The 14,133-nt window shown below is 36.1% G+C and overlaps 1 protein-coding gene across 10 annotated transcripts in view; it reads right to left on the reverse strand.

The window, feature by feature from the left end:
• The window catches only part of PAM (peptidylglycine alpha-amidating monooxygenase), a 282,041-nt gene that overhangs the window by 125,085 nt on the left and 142,823 nt on the right, over window positions 1–14,133 (reverse strand). For all 10 annotated transcript variants that reach the window (XM_074383152.1, XM_074383150.1, XM_074383147.1 and 7 more), the window contains one exon: window positions 1,598–1,655. In XM_074383152.1, the coding sequence (XP_074239253.1) occupies window positions 1,598–1,655 (58 nt within the window). The remainder of the gene's footprint in view (window positions 1–1,597; window positions 1,656–14,133) is intronic.

Genomic DNA, 14,133 nt, shown 5'->3' on the forward strand with positions numbered 1-14,133 from the left:
TATTTTTTCATTTTAAATTATGTGAACGTAAACACATTTATCTTAGGAGAGCAATAATACACAGGATATATATTTATAGTCCTTATAGTCACTATTTCTAAAACCATACACCACCACCAATTTCCAGAAACAAACCTATTAATGTGAGACATGTAATAGTGCTGTAACACATGACTACCATATTTACACAGGTGTGTAGGGTGGCCTTCTCTTCAAAGCTTGGGTGAAGACAGGACTCAAAACAACCCCAGAACTTGAACAAAGAAAATATAAATTAGGAAATAAAAATTCATGTAGAATTTCTTTTGTGAGTAAATATTATTTTCTCCTAGGTAGTCAAGTAGGCGGATATGAAATTAAGGAAAGTTTTATGGCTAGAATTTTAATTATGAATTTATATCCTAAATACTATTTAGTGTTACTCAGACACTGCAGTTAGAAACTTAAATTGCTTTTTCTTTAAAGATATTCAGTTCAGGATATGGGAGAACTTTGCTTCCTAACTTTTTCTTGGTAATATCCAAATATTATACGAACAATGTCATCAATGTTCAACTTCCTGTGGTCTTTCATTCTTAGGAATTAACTATGCAGCAAATTTTGTTGAGAGTGTTATCAAAGGTTGCATTTTCTGTTGTGTTTGCCACCAAGGTGTGTGAATAAAGAATGCATATTGCTCTGGCTTTGCAGGTCTATAACATTCATTCCTGTGGGAAACACCTCATGAAAATTCATCCTCAGACTGCCCCAAAGCTACTGTACACATTTCACAATTTACATAATAGCCATTTCAGACAGCCCACTTGAAGATCAGTTTCAGGGGACCAAAGTACCACTACCATCACTTTCTCTCCAAAATCAACATCTCAAATGTTTAAAAATGAAGTAGAGAAAAGTCAAATACATGAATAATTTGCCAATCACAGCTCTTCCCTAAACAGTTAAATGTCTGTCATAAGGGATGTTTAAATTGAAACAAGCTAGATGGAAACAGATGGTGCTTTGTCACTTTTCCTCTCTGATTTAAAGGCTCAGTTGGGGAAGGAACCGTCACTTAAATGTTTTCTTATTATATAATACAAACAAGACACATGTTCTTTCTTCCATTTCTTTTCTTTCCTGGCTCTCCTTTCCCTTCTCATCCCTTCCTCCCTCCCTCCCTCTCTCTTTCCCTTCCTTTCTATCCATCTACCTGACAGGTAAAATCTTACATTCATCAATGTTGATTCTAAGTGCAGTCGATTTATAGCATGAACCAGCAGGTAAATAAACCGTCTGTTTAGTGGAGTGGAATTAAGCATCCTGCCACAGACAGAAAGCCAATACTATACAAATGGGACCACACAGTATTTGCAGTCATCGACATCTACATGCAACTCCTTATCTACTACCACGCATGAATCTCTCCAGATACAGTTTGTAATCTTGCCTCTCAGTGGCTCTTTCTAGTTTGTTTCTACATCAGGCATGATAAGTGCATTTTAGAAACGAACAGTAAAAGATTAATATGCTCATAACCCTCAAAGAGAACCTTTCACCGATTTGAAATAGCTGCCCTCCATTCAACTGCTGCTCCCCCAATCCAATTAATACTTACTCACGAAGGCTTCCTCATCCACTGGCAATCGCATTGACATGCAGAAGTATGTATCAGACTATTAAAAAAAAGATAAAAAAATTGAAATTAAACTGTTGCTGGTAAGGAAGAAATAATAACTAATAAAAGCATGGCTTCATTGACTGAAAAAAGTACTCAGTATGGGTAGGTTTCCTGCTGAGGTCTGAGTGCCAGGTGAGTGGAAGGGCTAAGTCCAGAACGTAGATACCCTAAAAGTTTGTCTAAGACTCTTTCCTAAACAACTTTAGATCCTATTTATAAAACCAATCATCATGAATGATATTTCAAATATTGTCACAGTTAAAAGGCAACATTTTAAATGCTTTTATAAAAAGAGTAGAACAATTTAATACATTTGATTTCAAAATGGTAGAAGTTAGCTTTGACTATCTTTGCTATTTGAAAAATTAAATATTTAATTTACTGAATCACATTATAAATGCCTCAAATATTAGAGAAGCCCAATGAATAAAAGTTGGTCTTAAAGGCTATTATTTTTGGTTGTTCTCTCTTACTTTAAAATTTTTATATAATACGTTGAAGAAATCAACATTAACTCAAGCTATTATTTCTTTTCTAGTTATTGGTCTCATCTATATGGTCATTTTTTCACTATCGAATGTATTAACATCAAGAATTTTTAGTGATAAAAATTACAACTTAAGGAGAATGAGATTCAGTGTACTCCACTTCCTTAATGAAAATCCATACAAAATAAAGTATGTGCTATGGTTGATAATATGCCCAAAACAAATACAGATTGCACTCATTTAATAATTCATGCTTCCTGGATTATTACTTCACAGAGCTGGAATAATCAGACTCCACTAACATGGACAGAAATCATTTGGTACCTCTAAACCTAATGATTAGCACCAAAAAATTGTGAATTTTGTGCCTATGCTCCTACTTCTGTGTTAAGAAACAGGAGGTTCAAATACACATCAAACAAACATCTTAAAATTTTAAAAATTACTAAAATGTGATTGAGTCTTAATTACTACCTTTATATATACACCATTGTTTCTCATTTTAGCATTGTTTCAAGTCTTTATAATTTAGATTCTCTTTATTTTACCAATAAGGAAGTGTGCTGATTTTGTCCACCCTCTCCCCCCATACACACACACACACACACACACACACACACACACACACACACACAGACATTAAGAGATATGAACAAACACATTAACAGTTTCTGACAGCTCACAGCTGCAACCCTCATGTGATCCTATCACCCTTTAAGATGCCTACCCGAGAAAGTTTAATGTATCCAGGAGATTTTATTATTTGTTCTAGTCAAAACCTGGTAACAAGCATAAGCCTCTGAACCCTTTCTTAGAGCAGTTACTTTAGAAAGCTTTTAACTATAAATCCTTTCTCTGCTCCTTTGAAATGTAAATCTTCTACCACCCAAAAATGTCTTCTCACATTCAGGGAAATAACTGCACAGCTCTCAGTCCAGTGGGTACCATGTTCTAATTGACACCACTGCCTCCTATCATAAATATATAATAAGTTTGTTCCTCCTTGCAAATAACAAACCCAGATGGCCCAGGCACACGGACCAGCTCCCTTTGACATCCTTCAGTGCCTTTCCCTCAGCACACCCCAGCTTCTAAAAGGTCTTCTTCCTTTTGTTTCCGCAAAGTTAAGTTCACTTCACACTGGACCCACTTCCCTACTGCAATAGTTACTACTGAATAAAATCTATCCTTACCATTTTAACTGGTGTTGGCTTATTTATCTTGGATACCAATAAGTGCAGGAGTTGGGATCTGAACACAGGCACTCTGTGCATTATACTAATGTATTAAAGATCATTCCAAGCAATATGACAAATAACGACTTAAAAGCAAATGCAAAAACAAAAGTAAATTTAAAGCAGCTATGCATATATTTACAATAAAAAAGGATCAAAAGGTTATGATGAAATGCAAAGGAAACAGAACTTCTTTTTAATTTGGACTAATAGGTTTTGATATTACTCTATCTTTGATTTTATTATAAGTCATCTCAAGTTATTTTTGGAATAGGGAAGTTATAGGCACAAATAGACACATCAAATTCAGCAAGTGGTTCTCTTGATTAAAAACAATTAAGCACAATGATGATTACATACAATACAAAGAATAAAGGAAACTGTTATTTATACTTAGAATTCATCAGATCCATACTATAATTATTGTTTTTACCATCAGCCATCCAATTTAAAATGGGAAGACTTTGAAAATGCCTTTCTTCTATCAATTTATATTTTTTGGCTTATAACTTATCTAACGATGAAAATGTGTTTGGATTTCCGCTATTTCTTTCCTAAGTTGTTAAAGCCAGTTGAAGAAAAAGAGAGGTGGGGGAAAAGGAGCAGAGGGGAGGGGAGGTGAGGGGAGGGGAGGAAGGAGACCCTCTGTAGGAGAGAAGTATCCTACACAATTAGAAGTTTCCATCATAGTTATTTTCCATGACTACATTATTTGGTAGGTATTAGTGACATCATTTTAAACATGAGAAACTGAAGCTAAAGATGGTAAGTGATTTGTTTGTAGTTAAAAAACAATCTAGAAATTGGTGAAATGGAATTTGTACCCAGGTCACTAAAGCACTTCTCTTTCCACTATAGAAAGATAGCTGTTAAAAAGTTATTTTTCAAACCTCTCTAAAAAAAGGTTGTCAGGGCCGGGCGCGGTGGCTCAAGCCTGTAATCCCAGCACTTTGGGAGGCCGAGGCGGGTGGATCACAAGGTCAAGAGATCGAGACCATCCTGGTCAACATGGTGAAACCCCGTCTCTACTAAAAATACAAAAAATTAGCTGGGCATGGTGGTGTGTGCCTGTAATCCCAGCTACTCAGGAGGCTGAGGCAGGAGAATTGCCTGAACCCAGGAGGCGGAGGTTGTGGTGAGCCGAGATCGTGCCATTGCACTCCAGCCTGGGTAACAAGAGTGAAACTCTGTCTCAAAAAAAAAAAAAAAGGTTGTCAGCTCCTAGACACAATTTTAGTTGCTAACTTAATTAACGGGAGAAATAAGGGAATCAAAGTAACGTAAAATTTAACAGGAAGTTTTAGTCCAAGTACCCTAAATTTTCAATAGCACCTTAGAAGATTTCATAAAAGCCTGTTGACAACCTGCAATGAACTAGATTAGAGCCATAGCTATTTAATTTTGTCACTATTTTGTTTCTGCAAAGTTATTTGAGAACATAAACCTAACTCAGATCAATGTTTCTCTGTAACACATTCTGAAGAGAGAAACACAGCATCTTATTGCCCATTGTAATAGTCTTTTCCTACAAATACTGTCCTAGAAAGGATGCTTCTATAATTCAACCCAAACTACCAGCACACCACTTCACAATTTTCCATTTATCATCATCATGAATCCTCCTTTTCTCTCTGTGGGAAGAACATTGTATCTGAGCTTGGTGCCAGGGGACTGTCGGTAAAATACTGCAGATTCACACTGCTAACATAAGGCTCAGAGACAGAAAAGGGAGAAATGATATGAATCTACATAGCCATGTTGCTCAGTGCTATCTGTTTTGGCACATCAGCTGAATCTAAATCAAGAGGGATATGATATTGCTGATGCCTCTTTACTGATGCTACTGGGAACTATCCAAGAAAGGCACATTTTTCTGACAAAAGAAGATAGTGTGTTAGAAATAAAAAAGTCTTTATTATTATAACACTCCTATAGTATCCTATTACTACCCATTTTTAACCAAGAGTTCTCTCATAGCATTCTTTATTTTGATTTAGTTGTTTGTGAGACAGAGATGTAGTGGTTTCTATGGAAAAGGAAGTTAATAAAATCAACTGCTTATTTAAATTATTATGAGACAAACAAAATCTCTGTATATTATTATACATGAAAATTGTTGACATAAAACCAGTAATTTTTGTTTGGGGAAACCAAAGGTACCATTCAGATTCTAGTGTTGAACACTATGATTTGATCCTGATTGGATAATAACCTTTTATTGTACAGAATCTTCCCAGACCACCTTTCTTAAAGACTATTTAATGTGATGACAGAAAGAGGTATACAAATAGAGACCATGACCCAGTTTTACCTTGTTATGGCCCTTTTGCTTATTTCTGCGGCTATCTGTAAAATGGCTGTTCCCTGTAAATAGGCCGTTTAAGTCATAGAAATATTATATTGCATATAGTATATATAGTCTCTGGTAACTTTTCTAAGTCATCACTTATTAAGCAACCAAAACATCAAATAATAAAAATAAAAATAATTATTGGCTAAACTATAGGAATAATTTCACTATGTATATGAATATTAAAACAGCATGATGTACATCTTAAACATATGCAATAGGAGTAATAAAAACCCAGAAATAGTGGAACCATCTTGTGGTGGCAGTTGTGACTTTGTGCCTCAGAGTGGCTGCTCAGAAAGTTGACAATAGTCTCTGTACCAACCCCTGATTGTGCACAAGTTAAATCAAACCCAGACAAACTGATAAGGAACCCTAAAGCCCTACATTACTCATTTAGAGTTTAAATAACTTGTGTTTTGGGAAAAACTAATGAAAATCTCAAGACTGTCGGCAGTTCTGCCCATCCAACAAGGGAAAAGTATGGAAAGTAATCAAGCCTCTTTGGCCAGAATTTTGATTATGAGGAAGAAAGCAATTAGAAAATTATTTTTCAAAGTTTTCTTTTAATTAATCCAACTAGGTAACGGAATCAAATTGCTGTCTCCCGAAGTATTTTTAATACATGCATTGTAGGCTCACACTGACTCCATGGTGTTTGTACCCTCCACCTCATCCCAGTATAAAAGGAAGCTGGAGCAAAAGAAAATTATATCAAAGCATAAAAAATTTTCTGGAGCAAAAAACTCAAGTTTAACCCACCTCTCTGAAAGCCAGAATTTAAGACACTTGATAACAGACAAAATTCCTTAAACTATCACTATTATATGCATGTCATATATGATAATGTTTTCCTTTCCCAGTTGCCTTTTTCTTACCATTTAATTTTTTAAAGATGTTATATTTCTAAGCCTGTGGAAGAAATAGTCATAGTGAAGATTTTATGAATTTTATAAATGATTCTCCAAAATGTCTCACTTTTGTCCTTACCGTTATACTAATTCCATCCCCTATCAACATTTTTCCCAACCTAGAATGTAATCTTGTAACAGTGTCTGTCTGGCTTTCTAAGCATTTAGACTAACACCTGACACATACTGGGAGCTCTGTAAATAGTTGCTGAATTTTGCACATATCTACTTCTTTTGGTGGCAATAAACTGACAGTGTAAGAAAGGCTGTATTATAGATGCTGCCTAATTAGGGTTTTTTACAGCATCACTTTTTCATATGAATTTTATCCTTCAGTTGATTCATCCCAGAATCTCATTTACATTTTTAAACTATAATCACACTGTGGCTGATGATGAGAAGATTCTCAACACCAAGTAGTTCAAATGGAAGTGACTTTCCTGGCAAGTGCTCTTCTATGGGAATTACAAATCTGTATAAGCAAATGATGAGGGAAAAATATTTTGGTGAAGGAACAGCTGTCTTAGAGCTTTCACATACTTTCACTTATGAGTAAACAAAAAGGAACATACTAATAATGGACTAAAACTAATTGTCTATCATACAACAGGGTGGCGATAGTGGTGGAAACCTCCTTGGCTTCCATGTTATGGGGACTGAGGAGTTACATGAAGGAAACTGTGCTGTTCTGAACAGGGAGTGCTGAGGATCTCCACTACTCACCTTTCCCTACCTTAAGCTAGTGGTTTATGCTTTTCATAAGTTCCCCTGAAGATGGAATCAGTCAATCTTCTGAACCTGGTGCCAACATTTATTCACGATATTCCTCTCCTTTAACACAAATGATTAGAAACTAACTGTGTTTATCAAATCTATTTGTGGACACTTCAGAATAGGAAAGGCTCCTCAATCACTACTCCAAACACATATATCTATACTAAGTAGCTTATATTTGATATTGAGACAGTACAGCTTCACAGGAGAGAAGCTCTAGACTTGAATGGGTCTGTCCACTACTTTACTGCTGAAGTTGCATTCTATTCTCTTGAAATTTATAATGAATCATCAGAAAACAAAGTGGTCTTCTCAATTTCCGTTTTTCCCCTTTGGGCCTGTTCTAATTCTAACGTATCTTGCCATAGTCATCTCATAATACTTGCCTACCTTTAAATCTCTTTCAAGGGCTGCATAGAAAGTCATTCTTCTACCCAACCATTCATTCACGTAGTAAACACACATAATGAGTGATTCCCAGGAACCAGATACTTTTCTATATTCATAAAACTGTGAGCAAAAGTATATACAGTCTCTGCCCTCATAGAACATACAGTCTACTAGTTTAGCAGATAAATAATCACACAAATAAATGTTAAAGTTTTACTGTTTTAAGTGCTACCAAGAAGAAACACAGGTTGCTACAAAAGCTAATAATTCAGGGGAAATGATCTAGATCAAGATGGGGTGGGCAATGTTTTAGCATAAGGAACAGTATTTTCGAAGGCCCTGCAATTGGACAGAACTTGATGTGACAGAAAAAACAAAAGCAAGTACACACAGGAGGAGGAACATGTTTTAAGTTGGACTGGACATGTAGATGTGGCTCACAACACAGAGCCTGTAGTCCATTTAAGAACTGTGGTGATTTTGCTGTCCTTGATAGTAACAGAAAGCCACACACATTTTTTTTTTTTTTTTTTTTGGAAAATGACATGGAAATTAACCAGATGAGGCTAGTGAAGATGCCAGGTAGTTATGAAAAATGGTAGCTCAAAACTAGGTGATGACAGTAGAGGAGAAAAGAGAGCAGATTCTAGATTTAAAAGGTATAATGGATATATCTGGGAGTGGATTTGATATGGAGGCAGTGTCGAGAATAACTCCTGGATTTCTGGCTTGCATAACTAAATGCATTGGTGGTATCATTCACTGAGCCATAAAACACAGATTACCAGGTTTGAAGAAGATAATGAATTTGGCACTGGACATGTTGAATTTGAGCAACTTTTGAAAAATCCACATGTAAATGTCAAAGAAGCAGTTAAGTCAAAGGTCTGGAGTTCAGAGGTGAGGCTTGGCCTAAAGATGTACATTTAGGCAACATAAAAATTGGGTAGTAATGGGGCAATGTGTGTAGTTAGTAAGAGCAGAGAGAAAAAAGAGAAAGAGAAATGACAGAGCAGTGAACTGGCTGGCCAACTAACAGTGGCCAAGGAGTTCAGAGAAAAACCAGGGAGCCACATCCTTGGAAGCCAAAGGAAGAGAAGGTTTTAAGAAGTAGGTAGTTGACGCCGCCGCTAATCAAAGTCCATAAATAAGCACAGGCATGTCTATAATACAATATTAATATCTAGACATCTACCTTTTGTGTTAATATCCCTAACTTATTAATATTTTAAAGAATCCAGTTCTTCTCTGTGGCTCCCCCTCGAAGGACTGAGACCCTGTGGGTACTCTGTTCTCACGGTTCAGGCTCTTCCCAAGGTTTTGTAAAGCTCTGGCCACATGCTCTGTCTATGGTATTTACCCCCAGCCTCTCTGGTGCTATTGTCTACACTGACCCCATTGAAGAAATGCCTGCAGCAATGATACGTAGCAGTCACCACAAAGTTTTCCCAGGAGCTCCTTTGGTGATGGTCACCGGGCCTAGGGCAGATTGAGAAACAGGAAAGAAAGAACATCAAGGATGAAACAATAAAAACAGCAACAAAACCCAAAGAGCTTAGAAAGCTGAAGAAAAAGGATGAATCAATAGGTTAATTTAAAAATCTCAAATACACAAAACAAAATAAGGAAAATTATTTAAAGCAATACTGGTGTTATAAAGACTCCAGCAGAGAATATGCCACCAAGTAGAGAATCTCAATGGATCCTTGCTGATTTCCAACCCAGGAAGCTATTCCTGTTCCATAGACTAGTGGTACCAACACAAACCTAGGAACCTGAACACCTAATTTACCCTTTCGGCACACAGATTTTAATTTCTTATGATGCACTGGGAATTAGTGAAGTGATACACGACAAAAGTGGATACTTTTCACAGAAAAGAGTAAGAAAAGAACAAAAATTACAATGTTAAAGTGGATGACTTCTAGTAACAATCCAACAGACATCAGCATATTTATAAATGTTACAGTTATGTGTGAAGTTTTGGGTTTTCAGGCATTACATATTTGTAATACTAGTATTTGGAACGTATTCACATTCCTCTCCCACGTAATTCGTTATTTGGTTCCCCAGGAAGTATTCTGTTATGACCTCAAGGAGGTGGTCAGGGTTGAAGCTACGCTGGGAAAGGTAGAAAGCATGACATGGAGGAATCCTACCTAAATGAAAAGAAGAAGTAAAAGAAAGTCCTCTGGGCAAATGAAGTTTAATTTCATAACCACAGTTATTGAAATTGACGCCAATTAAGGGAACAGAGGCAATGAATCCCATTCATGTAAGACCTCTTCCACTGCTCAAGGCCATTCACGTGAGATCACCCTCTTCATCAACCAAATACTGTACTAAAAAAAAAGGGAGGAGGAGGTATAGCTTACTAAAAAGTTGAGATGACTGTCTTGAACCAGAGGAAAGTGAGGCACTTTTAACTGACACTTTTAAGGTTTTCTTTTCTTGCTACCCAGAGGTCACTGGTGTAGAAAGCTAAATTATATCAATTTTTTAAAGCAGAATTTTGCCTACTCGAAGATTAGTATATAAACTGTGAGACTCTGCTGCATATATAAGCAAAGGGCAATTTGTAAATTAATGTATTCATGTATTATTTGCACTTTCACTATATGGTATGCATTTATAACTGGTATCAGCACAGTGTAACATTGCCTGAAAGGGTTCTCGTTGAAGACAGGATGTAAAATATGCAAATAGTCTTGTAAAGCTCAAATAATTGTATGTACTCATGGCAACTATTGCAGAATTTTCAACTTGAAAGATCCTTAAATTTTTATTTCATTGCTGATGACGCTTAAAATTGGTACAATGATTTTAAGAAAGCAAAAGGGCAATGCACCGTTAGAGCAAGGAAAGTGTTTAGCAGCAATAGCTCTTTTCATTTTTGGGTATATTGTGCATACGATTATCAGGACATATCACAAAGATCATACTAAATCAAATACCTGGCATCTCAGTCAAATGTAAGAGGTGTAAGAAAATGCTTGTCTTCACTAAGAATGCATTTTGGCAAATCGTGGAAGACCAACTTAAAATGACTTAAACTAACCGGGATGTAGTCCCTCACATAATGAGAAGCCCAGAAGTAGAACAAATGCAAGAATGATTATTTCATCCAGCAACTAAACAACGTTATCAAGTAATCAGGTTCTTTCCGTCTTTCAGCTTTGTCATATTTAGCACGTTCCCTTTATTTCATGGATTCTCCTCCCTTCATGATCACAAAATGGTTGCAGCAGCTTGAGTATGACATTGTCACAATGGCCAATGGAATTTCCAAAGGCTACGGGAGGAAAAGTCTCTTCTTTAAGATTGTTTTCCAGAATGGCACTTTCCTAGAAGCAGTTCTGCTCCCTAGCACTTCACCTCACAAGGTCAGAATTATATCACATGCCCACCTCTAAAGCAATCATTAGCAAGAGAAAAGGAATGACCAGAATTGGCTTAGTCTAATCAGCAAGGGGAAGGCCAATACTGAAACAAAAGTGGATTTCTCTTAGGCAACAAAGAACAGGAGATGTCTCTAAAGTAGGCAAACAATGGGTCCTGACAGCATTCTAAGTTTATTCATCAGTAGATAATCTTTGGGTAATCAGGCCCATATCAATGTATTGACCTTTTCAAACTTTTTGAAATTCTTGTCTTTTCATCCACCATTAACTAAATATACTCATCTAGACATTTTCTGCTGAATCTCTTAACTAGCTACTAGGATATAAGAAAGCAGAATGATAAAATGTCAATTCCCAGTTCAGCAAGCCTGATAATCTTGACGGAAATAAGAGATGGAAAGCAACTCAGTTCTAAATTAATATGAAGATATTGTACCTTCTGAAAAATTATACCGTATTTTTCCTTTCAAAGGAGAGGGGCAACAGACATGGGGTCCTTATATTCAGTGATCAAGCCAAATATTTAACTATAAGGGCAAAGGCATTCTGCTTCTCCCTACCTCCCTCAACAGTGATTCTAGGGCCTATTCATTTTTCGTTAGACTTCTAACTCATAAAAGAAACATTTCAACAGATTTGCATCCTTAGCCTTGAACTTTTAAGAGGAACTATAAAATCAAATATAAAAACATTCTTTGGCCTGCTCTTTGATTTTCCTTTATATGTCATAAACATTTCTATTTCAGTATTAGGCAATTACAACAAAGCTCCTTTTATGCTAGTCCTGCTATTGGGCTGTGTTTTAAGGGGTGAAGCCTTGATTTATTCTTCTTTGCATTCCCAAAGACCACCTGACACAGGAACTGGGTATGCAGTGAATGTTAGTTGAATTAGTTTGCTGATTTTGTCTTCATGATTAATAACCTTTCATAAAGGATTTGATCCTATAAAAACAGCTCCAGAGCATTGAGTCATTTTTTCTATTTAGTATTTTATTTATGCTTTTTAAGGCTATCAAACTAAATTTATCCCACTGTAATGTTCAACTTCCATTCGAAGATAATATTAATAATTCAAGAAAAGGAATGAACTCTACAAAGGTTGTCTTCTAAATTCCCTGTGGATATTTGTCATACAGTTAATTAGTATATGAACCAAATAGCTGTAGAAACTGCAAATGCCCATTTTCCAGATATGTTTTTACTTGGCATATGTTAATTTTACATTAGAAACATAAATACTACATTTTAGTACATTGTATTCTTCCCTAAAGCTCCTTGAAAAATTCCTAATATTCAAAAACAAAATTACAATACTTTAAAATCAGCTTTCTTTTCTTACGTTTTCTCAGGCTTACACATACACATGCACAAATACATACATCATGGTAAGTACAATAAAATTAAGCAATTTAAAATTATTGTAAATATATAATTAAGTTTCTATAGTCCAATGGCCATCAGAAGGTGTCATAAGAAAACATTTGTATCTAGCAATTATAGAACGAAAATGATTAAGCAATATAAAGTGTATTCAAAGGTGATCAAATAGTTTACAAGGGAAAGTTTTCTTGTAGAGATATATTTCCACTGACAAATTCAAAAGGAATGAAAGAATTAGAATACTTATCATATGCAACTTCTAATTAACCAAGGCAATGATGATCATTCATGGCAACTAAAAGCAACAGATAAAAAGCTGACAAGAGACTTTATACAGGATTGTCAACCTCACATTTCCTCACTAATAGGTAGTATTAACATTACAAGAAGAGAGACAATCAGATTACCTTCTGCTGATAATACATGTCTGTGAATATTCTTGCCAAAAACTCTAATCTAAATCTGATCTAGCCTTTAGATACCAGTACAAAAAACAAAAAGGACAGAGGAACATGTTAAATGACACTCTAGTGATGCAATCAGCAAAACCTAAATTGTATAATACTCTATAGAGTATTATTATTGTATAATACTCTATACAAATACCCTGATTTCTTCACAAATACATTACAAGAAAATGGAGAGAAAGGTATCTTCGAGATCCTTTTATACTATATATGTATTGCTTGTGGGGCATAAAAATAGATACGAAAATACTCTTTTCTTTCAGAAGCTTTAGAATCTCATGGATGAGACAAAAATCTGCCATTAGGAAATAGTGAAGTGTTAAGCCTTCTTGTAAGGACTAGAAAAGCAGTAGGAATTCAGAGAAGGGAGAGACCAGAGTGCTAACTTGGTCCTAGACAGGCCCAATAACGGGGTCAGGGAGAAGGGCCACTTGGCCAGACCTTTTCCCCTAACAAGATCATGCAGAGTTAGAGACACCAAGATAGGAATGAAAAAAGATGATATTCATTCCATAACTTTCCACTTGTGTTCGGACCCCACCAGATGCAATGCACAGAGAATTAGTATATTTTACAAATCATGTAATTATCTTGTGAATGGCACTGTATATCACACTGTATCACTTCTATAATAAAAGCATTAATTTGCTATAGTTACTATTTAAATGGTATCAATGTTCCAACTAAAAAAAGGGAAGACACGAATAAAGGGGGTGATTCAGAGGAATTTAACCAAGGAACCAAGGACAAAGACGGCTAGGTTAAGGGAGGCACGCAGGGATGTTTAAACACCCCAGGGATTTATAAAGCAGCAAACTGTTACCACCCAAAAACCTAAGAGGCAAGAAGAGGAAGAGTTACGCAAACCCGAAACTCTTATAGCCATGGGAGATGATAGGAGATACAGAATCAGCAGAGAAACCTGGTCACTGCCAACCTGCTGCCTAGCAGAAAAAGTACCAAGGAAATAAATACCCTGACCTCATTCTCCTCCTGCCTGCCAGTCTGCTTGCCAGGTCCTCCCACAGGCTAAGCCAACTGGAAGCCAGAGAGCAAGGGAGCCCATTAATGTAAT

The sequence above is a fragment of the Saimiri boliviensis genome, chromosome 1 (assembly GCF_048565385.1).
Source record: "Saimiri boliviensis isolate mSaiBol1 chromosome 1, mSaiBol1.pri, whole genome shotgun sequence".
NCBI classification, from domain to species: Eukaryota; Metazoa; Chordata; class Mammalia; order Primates; family Cebidae; genus Saimiri; species Saimiri boliviensis.